Source organism: Lissotriton vulgaris, chromosome 1_1 (genome assembly GCF_964263255.1).
Source record: "Lissotriton vulgaris chromosome 1_1, aLisVul1.2, whole genome shotgun sequence".
Lineage (NCBI taxonomy): Eukaryota > Metazoa > Chordata > Amphibia > Caudata > Salamandridae > Lissotriton > Lissotriton vulgaris.
Window position 1 is genome coordinate 1,483,138,322 of NC_141685.1, and position 18,851 is coordinate 1,483,157,172.

Here is an 18,851-nt window from a genome sequence, read left to right on the forward strand (position 1 = left end):
TAGTCAGTACCGTTATGGTAGCTAAATTCATGGTATTGGTTAGAGAGCCCATAGTACTGAATGAGTTGTATAATCGAGTGAGTATGGGAGCAAGGGAGGTAGCAAACAGCTTATAAATGTCAAAATTATAAACGTCTTACCCCAGTGCTTTGGCTGATTGCAAATGAGAAATGGCTGCCAATACCTCATCCTTTTTAATTTCCTGATCTAGTTGAGAAGCATCATGTTGGGATAAATGCTCCCTAGTGGCTTGCGTTAAATATAAGGCGGCATCCTCTTCTGCCAAGTCGTCGACAGAAAAAAGAATGGCATAAAAATGTTCAAAGGAATGTGTAATTTGCTTGTCGTGAAGTAAGCGTTCGTCCTGTGGCCCCTCAACTTTGGTTACCGGCTGCCTAACTGCCTGGGCCCCTTGGCGGTGTGCCAAGATGCGGCAGCTTTATTACCTCCTAAAAAAGTACTTCTGTTTAGTGCGTCGGTGGGCGTAATCTGCTCTGTCCATGTCTTAAGCTGTAAACTGTTTGCGGGCAACTGTGAGATGGTGGCAAATTCTATGTGACCTTGATTGTTTATTTGCCTCTCCCAATTCTTTCACCTTCCCCTCTAGAGGAGTTCTAGTTTCTCTTCTGTCCCTATTTAGGTGGACCGCCAACGCAATCAATCAGTCGCGTAGCACTGCCTTTAATATATCCCAGAGGAGTGCAACAGGAGTGTTCGGATTATCATTAGTGTCTAGGAAATCGTGAATTATTCCATATCTCTGTAATGTGGGCCTCAGATGTTAGGAGTTTATGATTGAGATGCCTAGAATGATGTTTTGGAGTGGAAGTTGGCTTCCTCAAGACGATAGTAAGTGAGGCATGATCAGAGAGAGCAATTGTACTGATATCGACTGCAGTGGTGGATGCCGAAAGGTATGGGGTTGTGAAGAAGAGGTCAATCCTGGCAAACGTCTGATGTGCGGCTGAAAAAAAAATGCAGGCCCTATCTCATGGATTACGTTTGCTCCAGGCGTCTGCAAGCCCATGTTTAGCCAGTTGGTCTAGGCCCTGGGGAGAAAATGTGCCTGTAAGTCCCACTCATTAAATGGACCGGTCTAGATTAGCGTTGAGAGTTAAATTGAAATCCCGCCCCAATGAGGACATCGGTATCCGCAGTAGTCATCACCTCACCCAGTGCATCAAGAATAGAGGCCTCCTGCTGATCATTAAGGGGCATATAAGGTGGATAATGTAAATGTGTATGTTTGTATGGTAATGCGGAGGGCTAGAAGTCGACCAGGTACTTCGGCTTACATTAGAACATCTCTGCCGGGGAAGTGGGAGGCCAAAAGAATTGCCACCCGCCCTTTTCTCTGTGCATGAAGAGAAGTAATGGCGGTCACACCATCTGGATCACAAACGTAACTAATCTATCTTAAGAAGGTGTGTCTCTTGGAGCAGACAGATGTCACACCTGAATTCCCTCAACATAGAAAGGAGTGCCAAGCCTTTTGCCTGTGCATTTAGACCTCGAAAATTGTTGCTAATAATTTCAATCTTCAAAGATTTATAAATAGGTGCAGCCAAGGGGCCCAGGCACGGCAAAGTAATCATTAATCTAATTGCAGTCCGTGTAGGGTCAATGTTTGAAGGCTGTATCCCGTAGTGACCATGAGATAGAAAGAGAGAGTAGGAATAGTAATAATAAAAGTGTAAAAAATAGTAATAAACAACAAGAAAAATGCGGTTTCATTCAGAGATCGCAACCAACAATTCCACTGGGGTCCATGTCACAGCAGCCAGGAACGGTCTTATATCAAATCAGCTTACTGGAGCTGGATCCCGGGCAATCCGCAAACTAATACAGGAAAGCGTTCAATCTTATGAATGCAGTAATAGGGGAAGGGGTTCATGGTTGCTGTGGTGTGGGGTGATAATAAGTAAGATTACATGTCAGATGCGTTTTCCTGGTGTTTGAGTTGACAGATAAGGACCACTCTCTCTTGACAACTTTTAACCTCCGAAGGGTTGGTCTATTTTTTTTTATCTTCATTTGCTTGGATTGTCTTGAGTTTGTTGAAGTGCGTGAGGGACCTTGCCGGTGGAGCGAGATGTCTCAGTCTCTTGTAGTTTATTCATGTTCAGTTGGGCTTTAACTTCTTCTAAGGTGAACACACTCTATGCATCTCATTGTTCCACACAAAGATTAGATGGAACAGGTACCCCCATCTATAGTGGATTCCCTTCCTCTGCTGGAACTCTGTGATAGGCCTCAGTAAACCACACCGTTGTAGGTTAGTAGGTGAAAGGTCCTGAACCCTTTCCCCTACTCTTGTTGCCCTCAAAGTCAATGACATTTTGATCTCGTACAGCAGGCATGATAGTCTTTTTCTGTTTGTAATAATGCAGACATGTTAATATATCTTGAAGCATACCAGGAAATGTATCCAGACGACCTGCTCGGTGTGTTCTATCCAGTACAGTATCTTGCTGGTCTAGGTCTGTTGCGACGTGATGAAAGAGCCTGTGCACATAGTCTTTCTTCCAAGCCTCCTGTTGCAGCCTGGAGTGGACCCCTTTATTTGGTATATTTGCCCTCCGGAACATGCTTTAAAGGTCTTCCACTGGATATTGTAGCTCCTCTTTCTGGTCCCGCAGTTCCAGCAGTTCATGCCAATGTGCTCCAGCACCTCTCTATGTGAGTCATTCGTTTTTTCCACGCCATCAAGCCTTTTGCCCAACTCACTCCCTTCTCTAGTGAGATCCTTGATGTGTTCTGTCATGGCGCGCTCGAGGGTCACAATATCTGCCCGGAGGAGGCCAAAGAGAGTCTTCGAGAATGTATGGATGATTGGTTCATCTCTGCCCACTGCCCCTGAGCTAGTTTGTCTTCTTCAGGTGATGTTATGGGGATGCCTTCTCTGGTTGGATCTGACTTTTTGCTCGCCGGTTTGGTCAAGAGGTCCTTAATAGAGCCATCTTCTTTGAGATTTTGCTGGGCGTCCATGGTGTCACTGATACTGAGAGGGCATGAGTTCAATGCTTTAGTAAATGGGTGGTCCTGCCCGGCAGGTGCATGAAGCAACCACTTTACAATTAATAGTGAGGATACTGGATCTATTCCAATCGGAAATTGTTCCAGAAGGCACACCCATGGCAACCAGTACCTGGGACTCGGTTGTCCAAACAGCTGCCTGGGAGAAGGGCCCGCACCACCAGGCCCCACCGATCTTCCTAGTCAGGCGACCAGCCAAGGGAGCACGCACACAGCCCCATTTGGACCCAACAGTACTGCACAGTCTCCAGCACTTGAGCACGCCATGCGAGGGATGCCTTTTGTGCTTTGAGGTTCCTCAGAAATACTTCAGTCTGAGAGGGTTGCTCTGTGTTTTTGTGCAGTAGGGGTGGTGGAAATAATCACTTGAGGTGGGGCCCTCCTCCAAATAGCACTGTGCGGAGGAAGGGGTGGATGCCAGTGGGACCCCAGCTCACCTTTGGGTTTTGGTGCCTGGTTCCACACCATGGGGCGCCACTGATTGGGCAGGCGCGCTGCTATAGAGATAAAAGGTAGCGTGGGCTGTTGCAATCCTTCCACCAGTTGTCCGTGCCTGGAACCTGTGCAGCATTGATGACTGGCATGCACTGGCCTCTTCACCTTTTCTAAGGATCAAATCTCCAGCAGGGATTTGGCCCGTACCACTCCATGTGCCCAGCCTGTCCGTCAGGCCCCTCTACAGCATCTTCCACGATCAAGCGCCCCGCTCACCTCCTCGTCAGTTGGCAGTGAGCGTCAGTCTAGGTCACCCCCCGGTATCCACACCTGCGATGTCCAGGGTCAGTTGGGGAGAGCCACTGCTGATATAGGAGTGTCCGACGTGACACCCGGCAGCAGAAATCTGGCCCGCATGCAGCCATCATGTCGAGTGTAGGCGGGCTGGGTAGCAAAGGGGCAAAGTTCTGAACTTAGTACGCTGGCTGCTGTGATCAGATATGATACCCCTTGAGGTACCGTTGGTCTCCTGAAACTGTGGGAGGGCTTTTCAGCGTGCAGGATATTCAGCTTTCGCACAGAATCGCGGGACAGGCGATGGCCCTCCACAATTCTAATACTGCTTAGGTGCCATCTTGTACACGCCCTCCATGCTAAACATTTAGATGGAAGCTTGTCTAACCCAGGAAATGTACTGTTGAGGCACACTTGTGTCACCAGAGAGCGCTGGTCTACTCCCTGTGGATGCAGAATATGAGCAAATATATCGGCAGAAGGAAGGGTTGGGAATACTTTTCTTTTTAAACCAAGAGGGATTAGTTGTCCCATCCGCTAAAAGAAACTGCCATGACAAACGGTGATTATATCTTGCTGAAATCTACCTACGTGCTGCATAACAATTTCAAAGAGTAGTCTAGCAGCGTAATGACAGAACTAAAAGATAAGGAATCAGAATTGGTAGGGGAGTCTATCAGGGTCTTAGCAGCGGAGAAGAAAGTGGAGATGAAAGAGAAAAAGATGCAAATTATTGAAGGAGGGATGCAAAAAATGGAGTAGTGTAAGAGAATCAAAGTCATTTCAATCAGGTGTGGTGGAGGTCCTTGCCCACCTCAGAGGAAAAGTAAGGAAATTTGAAAATTTGAGAAGGGGCTCCATTGTTCAGGTTCCTCAAGTACCTGCAGAGGTGGACACAGAGTCTCTTGTCAGTTGAATAAAAAAAGAGTCTTGACTGAGCTGCTGGAAGAAAAGTTTTAATATACTGTGTTGAAAGCGTTTCTGCTCTCAAAGTTCGAGTCAGTCCATCATGAACTCCGGACCTGAGGTAATGGTGATGGTTAAAGCAGCAGATTTGCAAAATGAAACCTGACAGCAGCGATGTGAGAGAAAGTTGCGTAATGGGGAGAGTCGAGGCAGGCACTCAATGTGACTGAGGGTTGAAGACAAAGGGAAGATACTTCTCTTTTCCTAGGTTGGCTCAGCAAAAGCACTTCTGGATAAGCTGAGCTCTTCACCCAGTTGATTGATCCTTGATAAAGACCTGCCAACTCACACGGAGGCAGTGTGACACACGATTTCTGCTCCCTTCACACGGTCATCCGGCGTGGAGCTGAAATCACACAATGGCAGGGAAGCTGGAAACCACTTCACAAATTGACTTTCTAGCTTGTCTTTATTTATTTTATTTATTTATTTACTTTAGTTATAAAGCACACTATCAGCTAGCAGGCATCCTGGCGCTAGCAAACTCAGAGTACAGTAAAGAAGTGTGCACGAAACAGACAGCAGCTAAATCTTGGGAAACAACCAGGTTTTTAATCTCCTTCTAAAAGGAAAGAGGTGACTGACTCGTCTAAGCTCCAGTGAGAGTTTGTTCCATAGTTTGGCTGCTGCCACACCAAAGGATCTAGCACCCGACTTAACATTCCTGAACCTCGGTATCTTAACCAGTCTCGCAGATGAAGACCGGAGACTACTCGCAGGAACATACCACTCAAACTTTCTCTGCATAGAGACAGGCCCCAGCCCATGCAGGGCTCTAAATACTAAACAATGGGACTTAAACTGAACTCTCTGTCTCAACGGGAGCCAGTGCAGCTCTGCCAAGGCCAATGAGGAAGAGGACCTTCTGGGCCACCCCAGGGCCCGCTTGGCAGCCGTTGACTGAATCCTCTGTAATCTATCCAGAAGAAATTTTGGGGACTCAAGCAGGACATTACAATAATCTAGTCTGCTAAGAATGGTGCTACGTGCCACTAATGCACGCACCTGAAGGGGCAGCAGAGGAAAGATTTTCCACAGTGATCTAATAATTGGCAAAGCCGCAGGCCACAGTTTTCGTAACCTGAGCCTCCATAGTGAGTTTATTGTCAAACATAACGCCCAGGTTATGGACCGTTTCAACTAGCTGAACACCGGGCAAGGTGTCCGTGGGCCAAAAATTACTGGACAGCACCGAAGGAACCCTATCCGCTGAGCAGTAGAGCACATCGGTCTTACCCGCATTAAATTGCAGCGAGTTTCCCTTCAACCAATGCGCTGTGTCATGCAGGCAGCTATGAAGCACTTCCAATGAAGTCGACTGATCTCCCTCAAGGGAGAGAATCAGCTGGTGTCATCAGCATAATTGACGATATTAATATTATGTTCTTTGATGACTGCAGGGGTTTCATATAAATGTTGAATAAGATAGGGCTGATTGCCGAGCCCTGTGGCACGCCATGCGAGATATTGGTGAAGGCAGATTGATAGGGGGAGAGGGACACTGCTTGCTGTCTATCCAGTAGAAAGGACTGGAACCACCTCAAAGCACAACCCGTCATCTCCACCTCACTCAGCCTTCTTAGGAAGATCCCATGGTTAACCGTATCGAAGGCGGCAGACAGGTCAAGCAGAATAAGCACAGCTGCCTGACCCCTGTTTGCCGGCATCCGAAGCTTGTCCATAACGGTCACTGAGGCCTTCTCGGTACCATGGGCCGGCCGAAAACCAAACTGAACCTCCTCCAGTAAATTATGCTGTTCCAGATGCTTAGAAAGAGTGCTGCTGACCACTCGTTTCACAATTTTGGCCGGAAAAGGCAACCAAGAGATGGGCCTATAGTTCTTAGGGCACTCGGGGTCGAGAGAGGTGTCACCAATGCTTGTTTCCATTGAGACGGAACCACTCCGTTGGAAAGAGACTGATTACAAACCAGCCGGAGTGTAGGAAACAGCTCTGCCTCAAACTCTTTCCAGATTTTATGTGGCACAGGATCAAGAGGAGAGCCAGAAGGGATACCACATGCTAGCCTACTAAAGTCCTCCACTGGCAGAGGCTTTGGAGGCTGCAAGCAGTTTATATCCATTAAGGGGTGAGAAAACACCCCAGGACATTGGTGACAGCCCCAGTGTCCCTTTGTTTTTTTTTGGGGCTGGGGGGGGGCAGATTGGAAGGATTGGTGGAGTGGCCCTATGCCTCTTAGGTAACACTTGGCACCGGGCCCAGCCTCCTCATCACACTGTAAAATGTATTTACAAGTTGGCATGTATGTTGATGATATGGTGGAGATGGCTGTGGACTGGTGGTCCAGGGAATGGGGGAATTGAATTAGCTCTTGAGGAGGAAGCCGGGAAGGGGTGTGAAGGAGGGGGAGACTCCTCTGGAAGATGGGGTGGGTTGTCTAGACTAACCCCCACATGCATCAACCTATTTAGGAAGTGCAAACGGTGCGCATCGGTAAATTCGGCCGTTTGCGCTTCCTAAATACGTTTTTGGGATGCATGAAACATTTTTTCAAAAATCGGTTTTTTTTTGCATTTTCTAAAAATGAGAATGCATTTAAGGAATCGCATTTGTGCGATACCTTAAATGCAAGGCATCATTTAAAAACAAAAAATGCGAATTTTGAAATAGGAAGTGCAAATTAACACGAGGTTGACCCTCGTGTTGATTTGCGAAATTGTTTCAAAAAGCACAAAAATGCATTTTGAAAGTGTCATGTTACAGACACACATGTCCTTAGGACATGTGTGTGTGAAACATGCACTTTAAAATACATTTCAGGGGTGCAGGGGGGGTCCTTTGGAATGCATCAACAAATTGCGATTTCCTAAAAAAAGAAATGCAAAACGGCATTGATTCCTATAGGAATCAATGTAATGCCATTCCTTAATTGCGATTCGCAATTTCGGAATCACAAATTCCGAAATTTAAGAAATCCTAAATAGCGATTCCTTAATTTTCGCTATTTAGGAAATGCAAAATCCTAGATTGATGCATGTGGCCGTTAGTTTTTGTCTTAGGACTTGTTTCTCTTTTGTCACTCTACTTTCCCTCTTCTATCGCTCTCCATGAGATTATTTTTTTTATATCCATCCTGTGAATGTCTATTCAGAGGGTTGAAGTTCTATTTTGAGTTTCTGTTCACCCCAGCTAAATTTGCTTTCTCTAGTTTCGCGTTTATAAATGCTGAAGCATGCTTATAGCATATTCATGGCGGGTTTGCCGACTCTAAGATACATAAAACTTAAACCATACAACAAAATCTTGAGCAATTCTATCGGAACAGTATGATCTTGAAAACAATGGTTTGGAGGAAGGTCAACCGCCTCGACCAAAGCTGTGCAAAAATGAGTTGCGCACAAAAAAGCACAAGATACTGTTCATTTGGAGCATGGGTCATCGGTCATAAGGAAGGAAAAGGTGTGCGGAATAGTGTTATTTACAGCGTGCCTTTGCAAGGACTGCATCTCCAACAAACTACAGGTCTAGGGGCCAGATGTAGCTCACCAAATACCGGTCGGTAACGGCTGATTTCGGCCGTTACCGACCGGTATTTGGTTTGTGACATGTAGGGGGCCTGAAATGTACCGATTCAGTAAATTTACCGATTTGGTAAAATACTGAATCGGTAAATCTACATGTAGGTGTCACTGAAAACAGTGCCACAGGCCCTTTAGATTTCGTTATTTACCATCAAATACTATTTGATGGTAAATAACGAATTCCTGTGTACATGCACATCTGTGCATGTACACCTGTGCCATGTGGCACACATACATGCATGTATGTGTGTCACATGGCACACAAGCCTGAATCAGGGGTGCAACAGGGTGTCAAAGTGACACCCTGTCCCCCTTGTCAATTTGGTAATTGCCATTGGTTTCTATGGGCCTGCCCATAGGAATCAATGGCAATTACCAATTCGGTAATTACCGAATATTGCCGAATCGTTCATTTATTCGGTAAATATACCTACATAGCATTTACTGATTTGTAAATACCGAATAGGTAAAATTCGGTATTTACCAATCGGTAAATACCAATTACCTACATCGGGCCCTAGGTGAGGGAATTTCTTTTGGTTAGATAAATAAAATTGATGTCCAAGATAAAACGCGTATTCGATGACACTGTATGAACACTGTGGGAATGCATGTTGTGAGTTGGGAAAAAATGTTCTACTAAAAGGGAAGGAAGGAAAATGAAAGTGTAGTTGAATGTAAGGTTATTATTTGAACTATGCAGAGCCTCCACACCTCTCATCAGCTAAAATGAGTGAGTCATGATTTCTCACTCATGCATCTCTCCCATCACACATCCACTCAGCATCTTTTTGTGTCTTGATGCCAGGGTACCTGCGCTCTCATGCACATTTCTTTGAGCCCTCCTTGCATGTCGGCACAACCAGAATCACATACAAGCTGCTACATTGAACAATAAAGTAAAAAAATCACTGAGTCATTTGGGCTGGGTTACTTCCCTTAAAAGACTTACTCTGCAAGTGTCCAATAGTCAGCCCAGCCCGTCACCTGATATTAAAACAGATGGGTAGTTCAGTCAGTCCTTGCAATGTTCCTAATCCATGTCACTGATTACCTCTATGGCCATTAGTCATTCCTCCTTTCTAGTGGATGTTCCTACATAATTTCTTTCGGTGTGTAAACTCAGGCAGATGTCGAAAATACGGAGGTAAAGTCCAAAATGTCCTCTGCCTGATTACTGATGCACTTTCATGCCTTAGATCGTGGCATGTATTTCTTGGTCATTAAAAAAACAAAAAAAAGTCGTTATTAAAAAGAAATCTGCTTAATGTTTGCTAAACCTCCGAGTTCTGCGGACAACTAATAAATATGCATAAAATTAAGAAATCTGTTTTCATCAGAAAAAATACGCACCGTACATTTGGACTGATCCTAATTCTTCCTGTTGTGTGCCCGTCTCCATTAATGAGAAAGTAAAAGTTCAACTTGTGCTTAACTAATAACCACTGTGCAAATGGTGCAGGATGATGCACCATCAACCATGGGCCTAAACTCAGTGGGTGGTGAAAACAATGGGGAGCTCAGTATTCAGGAACAATGATGACCGGTATCTGCCCGGCCTCTACAGACCTCTGCTTCGAAGTAGTGACATGTGCAACCAGGTCGGGAGTCATCAATTCCTGCCTTGAGCAGTATAGGGGATTGGGGCAATCATGCGGGTTGTTTCATTTGGGCCCATGCACTCAGATGGCTGGCAATCCTCTAAAGAGGCGTGATTTTGCCCAATTAACGTACACAGTCCCCAGGAAGGTGGGGTCTGCATATACAAATAATGAGAAGTTGCACTGTAATTCCAATTTAGATTTTCTTGGCATCTTTCATAGATGCTAAAACCATTACTCAACCACATGCACCACTTTTCCACATTGTCAATGTAATATGACCAGGTTTCATGTTCCACAGTCTTAGGGGCATGTATGACCACATCTTGTTTTAAGCTTTACACTCAGTGCAGTGCACTACTCACTAATGTTTTTTCAGAGCGAACAACAGTGCTGGAAACAGTAGTTCATGTTGGAGAAGAGCTGAACAATCAGAACTGGCACAAAAAGATCCCTCTAAGCCTGACCATGTTGACCAACCTCTGGTGTCATTTCCCCCTATGTTTTCGGATTGCTATCCAGAACATGCTTATTTCATATTGAGGATGGCAGCTTCCGGTTATTTCACTTTCCGAGTGTCTTGTTATATTTCTATGTAGTATTGCAGTACGAATTCTTGTTTCACATACACAGTCTACACATAATAAGTGACAGAAGTTCCTACCTGGATCTATGGCGTCCAGTCCATTGTTGCTCAGGTTCAATATCTTCAAGCTGTGAAACTCTTCAAACTCTTTCGACTGTAGCTGTTTGATTACGTTGTTAGAGAGATCCAGTTTCACAATATCTGGCGGGATGTCCTCGGGAACTCTTTGTAACTCTGGGATTAATTAACAGCATGTTGTTAAAAATATGAGAACGTGATGAATGTGTAAGCGTGTAGCACACAATAAATCACCATACTATGAGCTGTAAAGGTTCTGTCTGGTGTATGCTGCAATATAGAAGAACATCTCACATGTTGACAATTAGCTCTGGAAGGGGGGCGACGCAGTACCCCTCCCCTTTAAACTATATTTGCCCCATGGGGTTGGGTTCCCCCACAGCCACAATAGGCTTGGGGAGCGGTGCCACGTGGCCCTCTACCCTTAAAAAAAGAAAAAAAAAGGCAGAGGTGGATGGGGTCACCAGGGCCAGGCCCTATGGCCAGTCCTTTAACGTGCATGACTCAAGGACATGTGCAACAGAAGGTCCTACGCATTGTGGGGTTTGTTGCCTTAGGGGGGATGGTCACAGGGCCTTGTGGCCGTGTGCAGCTTGGGGTTCCCTGCAGGCAGGGTCTTGGCTACAAGGCCTGGCCACAGGCCAGGCCCTGCAGCCAACCCAGTGACACGCATGGCCAAAAGCTGTGCACAGTAGGGGGGTTGGATTTACGTATGCCAATTAAATATTATTTTATGTTAAAAGAACCCTAGAAATTTACTGAAAAAAACTAAGATTAAAGTAACGTTATAGTTAGGTGAAATGTTAAGTAACAACATATCATCTTAAACTCAATAAAACCACTGAAATTCGCCTTGCGAACTGAGGAATGTATTTGTGTCTGTAGATAACAATTGGCGGATGAGTGGATAGACATACTGACACTTTAAACTGAGCAACATGATATTGCTATACGGTAATAGATCACCAAAATTGTTAGTAGATGGGGAAGGAGCTGACACCTTTCTGTGATATGCATAGTAAAGATGTACAACTGTTGACACTGAGACACATCATCGCTACATGAGGGCGAATAGATTTGTTTGTCAAGAGATTGTGCATAGCAATGGGCTGGGCATTACCTTTTTATTTACATATTCTATTTCTGTTAATCAGTTCTACAATTACTAAGTAGTATCTGACGCATATTTGTGTAGTGGCTAGCTTGATAATTATTGCCCTTAGTTTGGAATGCTACATATAATTGTTAAATATGAGGCTGTCACCTAAAAAAGTATTTCATGTGATTTGTTTTCTAAAAGTCTATATATAAGATAAACAAAGCAAGACATGTATACCTGCATAATCAATCACAAATTAAATAAAAAGATATATTTATAAAAAAGATCAGTGGACCCAAAGGTTGAGGTACCATCGGAGTTTTTTTCAATCAAAGGCATCCTTAACTGTGATTGACAGCATTCTGCTCTTGTACAATGTGCACTTACACACAAAAATACTCCTTTTGTACGTTTTACAAAAAATATTCACAAACATTGGTAAAGACAAAAGTTGGCAGCCAACGCTAGACCTATTTGCTTTGTAAATACTTGTTTAAAAACATGAGTCTGGCAACATAACTAAAGCTGTCTCTAAGCTAGACCTAAAAACCCAGGCCTCTTTTTGATGAAATGGATTTTCAAGACATATACTCTGCAATGTTCCATTAGTGCCCATTATTTGTTAAATAGTATGTTTCTGTCTTTTGACAATAGTCATATTTTCATAAGTCATTTTTTGCTCTTATTCCTTTTCTTCAAAATCACTTTTTTCGGTTGCCACCGAAAGACTGTTTCACACTATCATAGCGTACTATACATTTTTTCTTCAATTCTTAACACCTCTAAGAACTGACCGGAAAGCTATGGGAGGGGCAGGATTCCAGGCCTAATATTGAGAATGTTGTAATCTCATCTAGCCCCTCCCACCCAAGCAAGGGAAATCGACACAACATAGATTTAAGCACTGGGCAATGGAGACCACTCACTTTAAAAAAAAATCCTCTATGAAGAAATCATTTTTTTCCAGTGGAAATAGCCTTTCCCCTACATCCCCAACAAATATGGTGGTGGTCCCTTTGTCTTCCTCCCTCTTTATAATGGGAGTCACTTCAGTCCTTAGTGTTAGTATGTTTTCAAAACTTTTCAGTGCTGGAATAGGTTTGTATTAGGGTAAGTGAATGCCAGCAAACATACATTTGTGGGTGTTCAAAAACCACACTCTATAATGTCCTCTACCCACCCCTTGTGTGGGATTTACTATTGTAGATTACCCCACACTTGAGGTGGAGAAATCTGCTGTAGCAAATCCATTTAAGCTGTAAACAGTCTTTTTGTGAACTCCTTGCAAACGTAACTGGAGTTATTTTCTGTGGTAAATGTAGGTTCAAGGACAAAAATAGCTTTGTGAATTGGGCCACCCAAAGTTAGTTGCTTTCAGTACTACCCATTCTGTCATCAAGTGAAGTGTTTGAAGAATACATTGACATTTCGCTTTCTACAAGCTAATTCTACTGATAGTGGGGTATGACACACTCTCTATTTCCGTGTTTATGATGGGATTTATTTTGAGATAATAGCATAAATCGCAGAAAGTGTCAGCAGGAGAACTTGTGGGAGATTGGGGTGGGAACCTGGCAGTCAGGACTAAGTTGAAGCAGTCCAGGTGTAGTTGGGTTCAGGCAGGCAATGGCCCGTGCTCATGCCTGGAGCCCTTGTAGCGGTTTTATAGGGTGCCTATATGCATCTGGAGAAACAATGTCCTGTGTATCCAGGCATGGAATCACTGTGCCCAGAGATATCCGGCTACTTGTAATGACCTGGAGATGTATCCCATCCTCGTCGCCAGTGTAAGAAAGAAGAAAATTCTCCAGACAAGGTAAGGCTGTAACAACTTCTTTATTAGCCATCCACTCTCCGAACTGAGCAGAGGACCGCCAACATTCTAAGTTGAACTCCCAAAATAGAGTCCACTGTTTAGCAAAGGGAAGGGGGTGGTGGGAGTATACCATTTATGGAAATGAGATTACAACAGTATCCTGAGGCGTTATCTTAATCAGGGCCTTTGTATCTATTATATCTGTTTTCTTTAAGGACATTGATCCAAAGCCAAACCCAGCATCCTTCCTCACACCAAGGAAAAACAGTGATGAATCCTGACTTGTCAGAATCAGCGTGACCTTTGTGATTGCACAGACTGTGCATGCACCGTAGCACTTCCTTAGTTCAGACTTTGAGAGGTATATTCCAGTAGATGTATCACTTTTAGTGCCATCACCTGAAAGAAGTTATCCAGCACCAGGAATTGTACATGTTCTGTTTAACTTGTGGATCCACTTCTAGGTAATGTTGATCATGTGTTTTTAGGGAGATAGTGTGTTGATCTGAAATGTGTTATACATATACCTTAGTAGGTGTGGCCATGAGAAAATATTACCCTTGTTTCTTTTGGCCAGGAACTGTTCTGGGAGCTCTCAAGCTACAAATATAGTTAGGTGTGTTTCTGTACTAACATTTAGCTACCACAGCTTTAGACCTTTCTGAGTCTCTTTTCACTTTGTTGTTGCCAGGGTTGAAATAAAACAACTATTAAGGCAATAATCAGTTTTGGGACAACCTTATTGTACACAATCAACAATGTTTTTCAATGAAAGTGCGAAAAACGATTTTGTGAGGGTGTTGGTGAAAGTGGTGTTTTTCTTTGGTTCTTTGCATGTTTTTATATGACCACAGACCCTCTTTACTTTCTCCTACCCCTCCTGCACACCACTTCCCTTATTCCTTTTCCATTTGAATTGCTTATCAATGCGCCATTCACTTGACTTCCCACTTTTTGAAATAGATTTCCATGTTTTGCAAACAAATCCTAAAGTCAGAGCTTCATTGATTCTTTTTGTTTCTTTCACTTTTGCATTGTATTGTAGCATTTGCATAGCACTATTTCACATCTAACAAAGCTACAAAGTGCATTCTTAATGGTTGACTAAGAAGCTACTCAGTTTGTTGCGCAGATTGGTAGAGTGTGTGTTTCATGGTATGTCTATGTGGGAGGTAAGTTGATATCTTGCCTGAGGATCCCAAGTGTGATCCAAACATCTCATGGAGAACTTGTCATTGGGCTTGGTATGGTGTGATGCACGAAGATAAGCTGTATTTGCATATACTTACTGAACTTTCTTTACCATGACATTCATTTTTTATTATATTAACTTTGTGGGGCACTACCGAGCAATTGTGCTTGGTGAGTAGGTGTGGGTTTGTAGTCTAGTTTTCGGTTAAGGAATGAAATTAAAACACCCCTTTCGTATATGGGTCTAAGGGATTCTCCCATGAGTGGACATTTTACTTTCCAGGGAAATTAAGATACCATTTGTATGTTGTTTGTGGATATATGAGTTGCAGCCAGGTACAAAAATTCCCACGCAAAAACAAGACACTCTATTTTGTGGTCAGAGCAGAGGTGCTACGGCCAATGAAAATGAAGTTATCCCATTTGTATATGGGTCCATAGGATCACCCTGCAGCAGAGTTGTAGTTGCCCTAAGAACTTGGGTGCCTGTATGTCCATCCAGGAGCAGAAGATACTGTGTCATAAGGAAACACATAAGACCGCCATCATACATGGGTCTAGGAGGACTGACAGGAGCTCAGATGCTATGTACTAGGAACATAAATAGGCAATGCTAATAAATAGTTCTAACATCTACCAATAGTGAACAAGTGCACGCATAACTTGGCATCCTCTTGGGCTGCATACATAGGCCAGGATCCTACGTGGGGTGATGAATTCCAAGCATTGCACAAACAGCAGTTTGCGCAAAGGTCACAAACCTGAGCTTTATGGAAGTCTGAAAAAGGGTGACAAAAACGATGGTGGAACAGGCATTGACAGCATTGTAATTTTGGATGGAAGAGTGGAGCTTCTTCTAGAATTCTTAAGGAATAACTGATTATTCAAATTGTGAAGGTGCTAATGGCCTACAGGGAATGTGGATAGACTTTGAAACAGCAGATAATGCCTTCAAGCTATCCCTGAAAACCGTGAGGAAGGATTTTGTGTGGGCAGCGCTTAATTTGAGCCACTGACTGAAGGTGGATCCCCCTGACAATCATTTTTGGGGCACTTATTTTTACTCAGTCTGCTTTTATCAGGAGAAAAAGAGTCTACATTCACAAAAAGCTGAAATACGAGCAAGCCAAAGAAAGAAAAAACAGTGTCAAAGTGAGAAAGCACGGATAAAAAAGAATCTTCAAAAGGGAGATAAATTGCCAAACGCTGTTTGGTGGTGGATGAGAGAGGCATGAGATGTCACAAATCAACAGTATTAGTATTCCTTACCCTAACATTCAGTAGCACCAGCCAGGAGATTCTGAGCACTTACTGTTTTACAAATTACGCATTGAGTGTCTGGTGGCTTAGTGTTGGTGGTAATGGCATCAGCAAAGCAATGGACAAATTATTATGAGGGCGATACCAAATAAAACAGTCCAATTCTTCTGGGACCTGAAGTCACGATGCTCTGAACAGAAAGAGGGTACTGCTGGATGTGTGAAAAGGGAAGTGAACGTGCACTGGACTGAGCTTTGGTGGGCTTCTCCATAAAACTCAAAGGAACACGAGGCAGGAAATATCCCTTTTTTCACCCAGATGCCAAAATAACTTTCTTGTCCTATATGAATACGTACATAGGGGTGATCTGTAATAAAAATATGGACTGTGGGTTAAGCAGGGCATGGGTCACGAGGAGAGGGAGTGTGATATGTCCTGATCCAGACAGCAAGGGAAATTATCCTCTGGAGGAACAGTGCGCAGAGTTTAAACAGGGAGACCTTTTCCCCAAGATTGTCAGAGTGCTGTTTTGTAAATGATCATCTCTACATTCCTCTTCTTCCACTTTTGGGTCACTGTGTTTTGGTATATGTAGTTTAGTGAAAAAAAGGTGTGCTCCTGTGTTAGGCAACTCGTGGTATGTCACCTGACTATGTTTATAAACAAGTAAGAGAGAGCTCGTTTTTCTTTCCTTTGTCGGTGCAGTTTCTTGTGAAAATGTTCAATCTACACTTTTGAAACTGAAAACAGTAAATCGTCTTTAGGTTGGATCCTTTGTCCTCAAGCATTGGGGATCACCTGTCTTGGAATTAAATGGTGAGCATAATAGTATATGTAATGGGTATACTTGTTTCTGAATTCACTGGTGGAGAAAGAAAGACGTGTGCCCAAGATATGTTGCTTTCCTTTATTTTGATTTGTCTTGTTCTAACCTGTTTCTGTGGTTCTTAAAGACGCCAGTGATGCATGAAACCATCCAGTGTTGCTGACCAGGAATGTGGTGTTGTTCATTGGTACAGTGAACCTAGCATTTATTTCATTTCTGGGTGCATCTGGGGCTGAGTCTGGGCACTACACAAACAGCTTTCAGTTGCTCGTTTCAACTTCTTCTATCCATAGGGATAAAGGGAATAAAACTTGAAGATGTTGAATTAGTTAATCTTCAAAACCTGCAATGTAAAACTCTCTAGCTGGGATACAACATCCTGCTCTACAGAACTAATCATATACATCACTGAATTAATTAAAATATTTTATCCCAAAAAGTTACTTTTGTTGTAAACAGTTCTATGGACAACTAAATAATCTAAAAGGCAACCGCAATGCTTCAAAAAATATTGTAGACTGTTGCAAATCAGTTCCACCCATTTATTCACCCAGGATTTTTTCTTTTGATCCCCATGTTTTTGGATTTTTAATGTGGGTTCATTTCACTACCTTAGTCTCACTCACAGTAATTTCACAATAATTGAACTGAGCTAGTTGACTGCCAGTGTCTGCCTTTTAAGGTAGCATAGCTAGGGTAAGGGGCACTCGGCTGGTTACACATGGACATGTGTGTACACATGTTTGGGGTCTGCACATATGAGGCTACTGTCTTGCTCAGCCCGATAATTATGCAAAGGTAGCCTGGTGCAGAAGGGACTCTGTAAGGATTGGTACTGACCTTGGGTAGGCCTTATAGTATTAGTGGAAATTAATAGATGGGTCAGTAAGGTTTACTGGAAAATCTGTAGTGTTTTCACTGTATTATACATATCAAAGAAATCTGCTTTAGATTGCAGTTTTGGTCCACTTAGGCTTACACAGTCCAGCAACATGTCAAACTGGGCTAAAAGGTACACCAAGTTTAATTTTACAGGTTCCAATAGGATACATATACATCTTATAGGATGTCAACAATTGTCATATTTCTCTGGCTCAGCTCTTAACCAGATTCTAGGCCTTTGCTGTCCTAAGTTAATTCTTCTGATACACAGCAGAGGGAACAAAGGTCTCCCCACACAGGACAAGCAATTATCAGTAATTGACTCAGTAACTGGGAAGGAAGAAGTGGGGAGGAAAATCTGCATTTGATAATTAGTTATCACACTGCACCAGGCCTGGGTCAGCCCTGACAAACTGAACAAAGGAGGAAACCCAGACATCCAGAACCAACACAGAAGGGGCGCCCCTCTGAGGTTTTGGTGGGAAGGGATCTGGTAGTGATGTCTGGTAGAGGTGGAGCTGAGACCCTGTGAGGAGCTTTTCACAGAAGAAACTTGTCAGCGCCATATTGGATTGACACTGAATGCTGTGCATGAGTGTTGGGACAGGGGTAGAGGGAGGATGGGGAATCCTAGGACAGCTTAAATACGCAAAGCAGCTGTCCACTCACTGAGATTTAGAACGCTGGAGAGAGAAAGGGAAACAGTAAGTATCTAAGATATTACCACCTAAAAGAGGCGGGAAGAGGTGAGAGCCTCTTTTTTATGTATAACCTAACCCACTCTAATAGTGGCATGCTTCTATCTGTTTGAATGAATCCTAGGATAGGTGAAGGGTGCCAAGCATCTATAACTTTACACTAACACTTCTAAACCCATGCACAAGGGAGAGAGACAGAGAACAAGACAATAGATCCGTAAGGTGATAGCTGAGCAGTGGATAGCTGGAAAGAAAAGCCACCTAATGCCCTGCAAAGATGGACTGAGGACTTTCTCTGCAGCTGGTCACCAGGTCTAGATGGGTGTGTCCAGTGGCAGTAGTGCTGCCCCCATTATTCCACTTGAGGAAAAGTTGGGGGAAGAGCTGGACTCCTCTGCCACCCCAAGACAGCCAGGAGGCTTGGTAATGCAGACAGGAGGGTGTCCTGCTGGTGGTAGTGGAGGTGCAGTGCAAGATACCCTCCTCCTTTATCAGCAGAAGAGGAGCACCAGGACCCAGGCAGAGGAGAAGGCTGGTGCAG

General features: G+C 43.7%; 2 protein-coding genes across 2 annotated transcripts in view; one reads left to right on the top strand and one right to left on the bottom strand.

Moving 5' to 3' along the window:
• The window catches only part of FBXL13 (F-box and leucine rich repeat protein 13), a 1,406,730-nt gene that overhangs the window by 462,447 nt on the left and 925,432 nt on the right, over positions 1-18,851 (top strand). The gene's annotated exons all lie outside the window — the stretch shown is intronic.
• Positions 1-18,851, bottom strand: part of LRRC17 (leucine rich repeat containing 17) — a 290,549-nt gene that overhangs the window by 40,979 nt on the left and 230,719 nt on the right. The window contains exon 3 of the mRNA XM_086967351.1: positions 10,539-10,694. Coding sequence (XP_086823477.1) covers positions 10,539-10,694 — 156 coding nt within the window. The remainder of the gene's footprint in view (positions 1-10,538; positions 10,695-18,851) is intronic.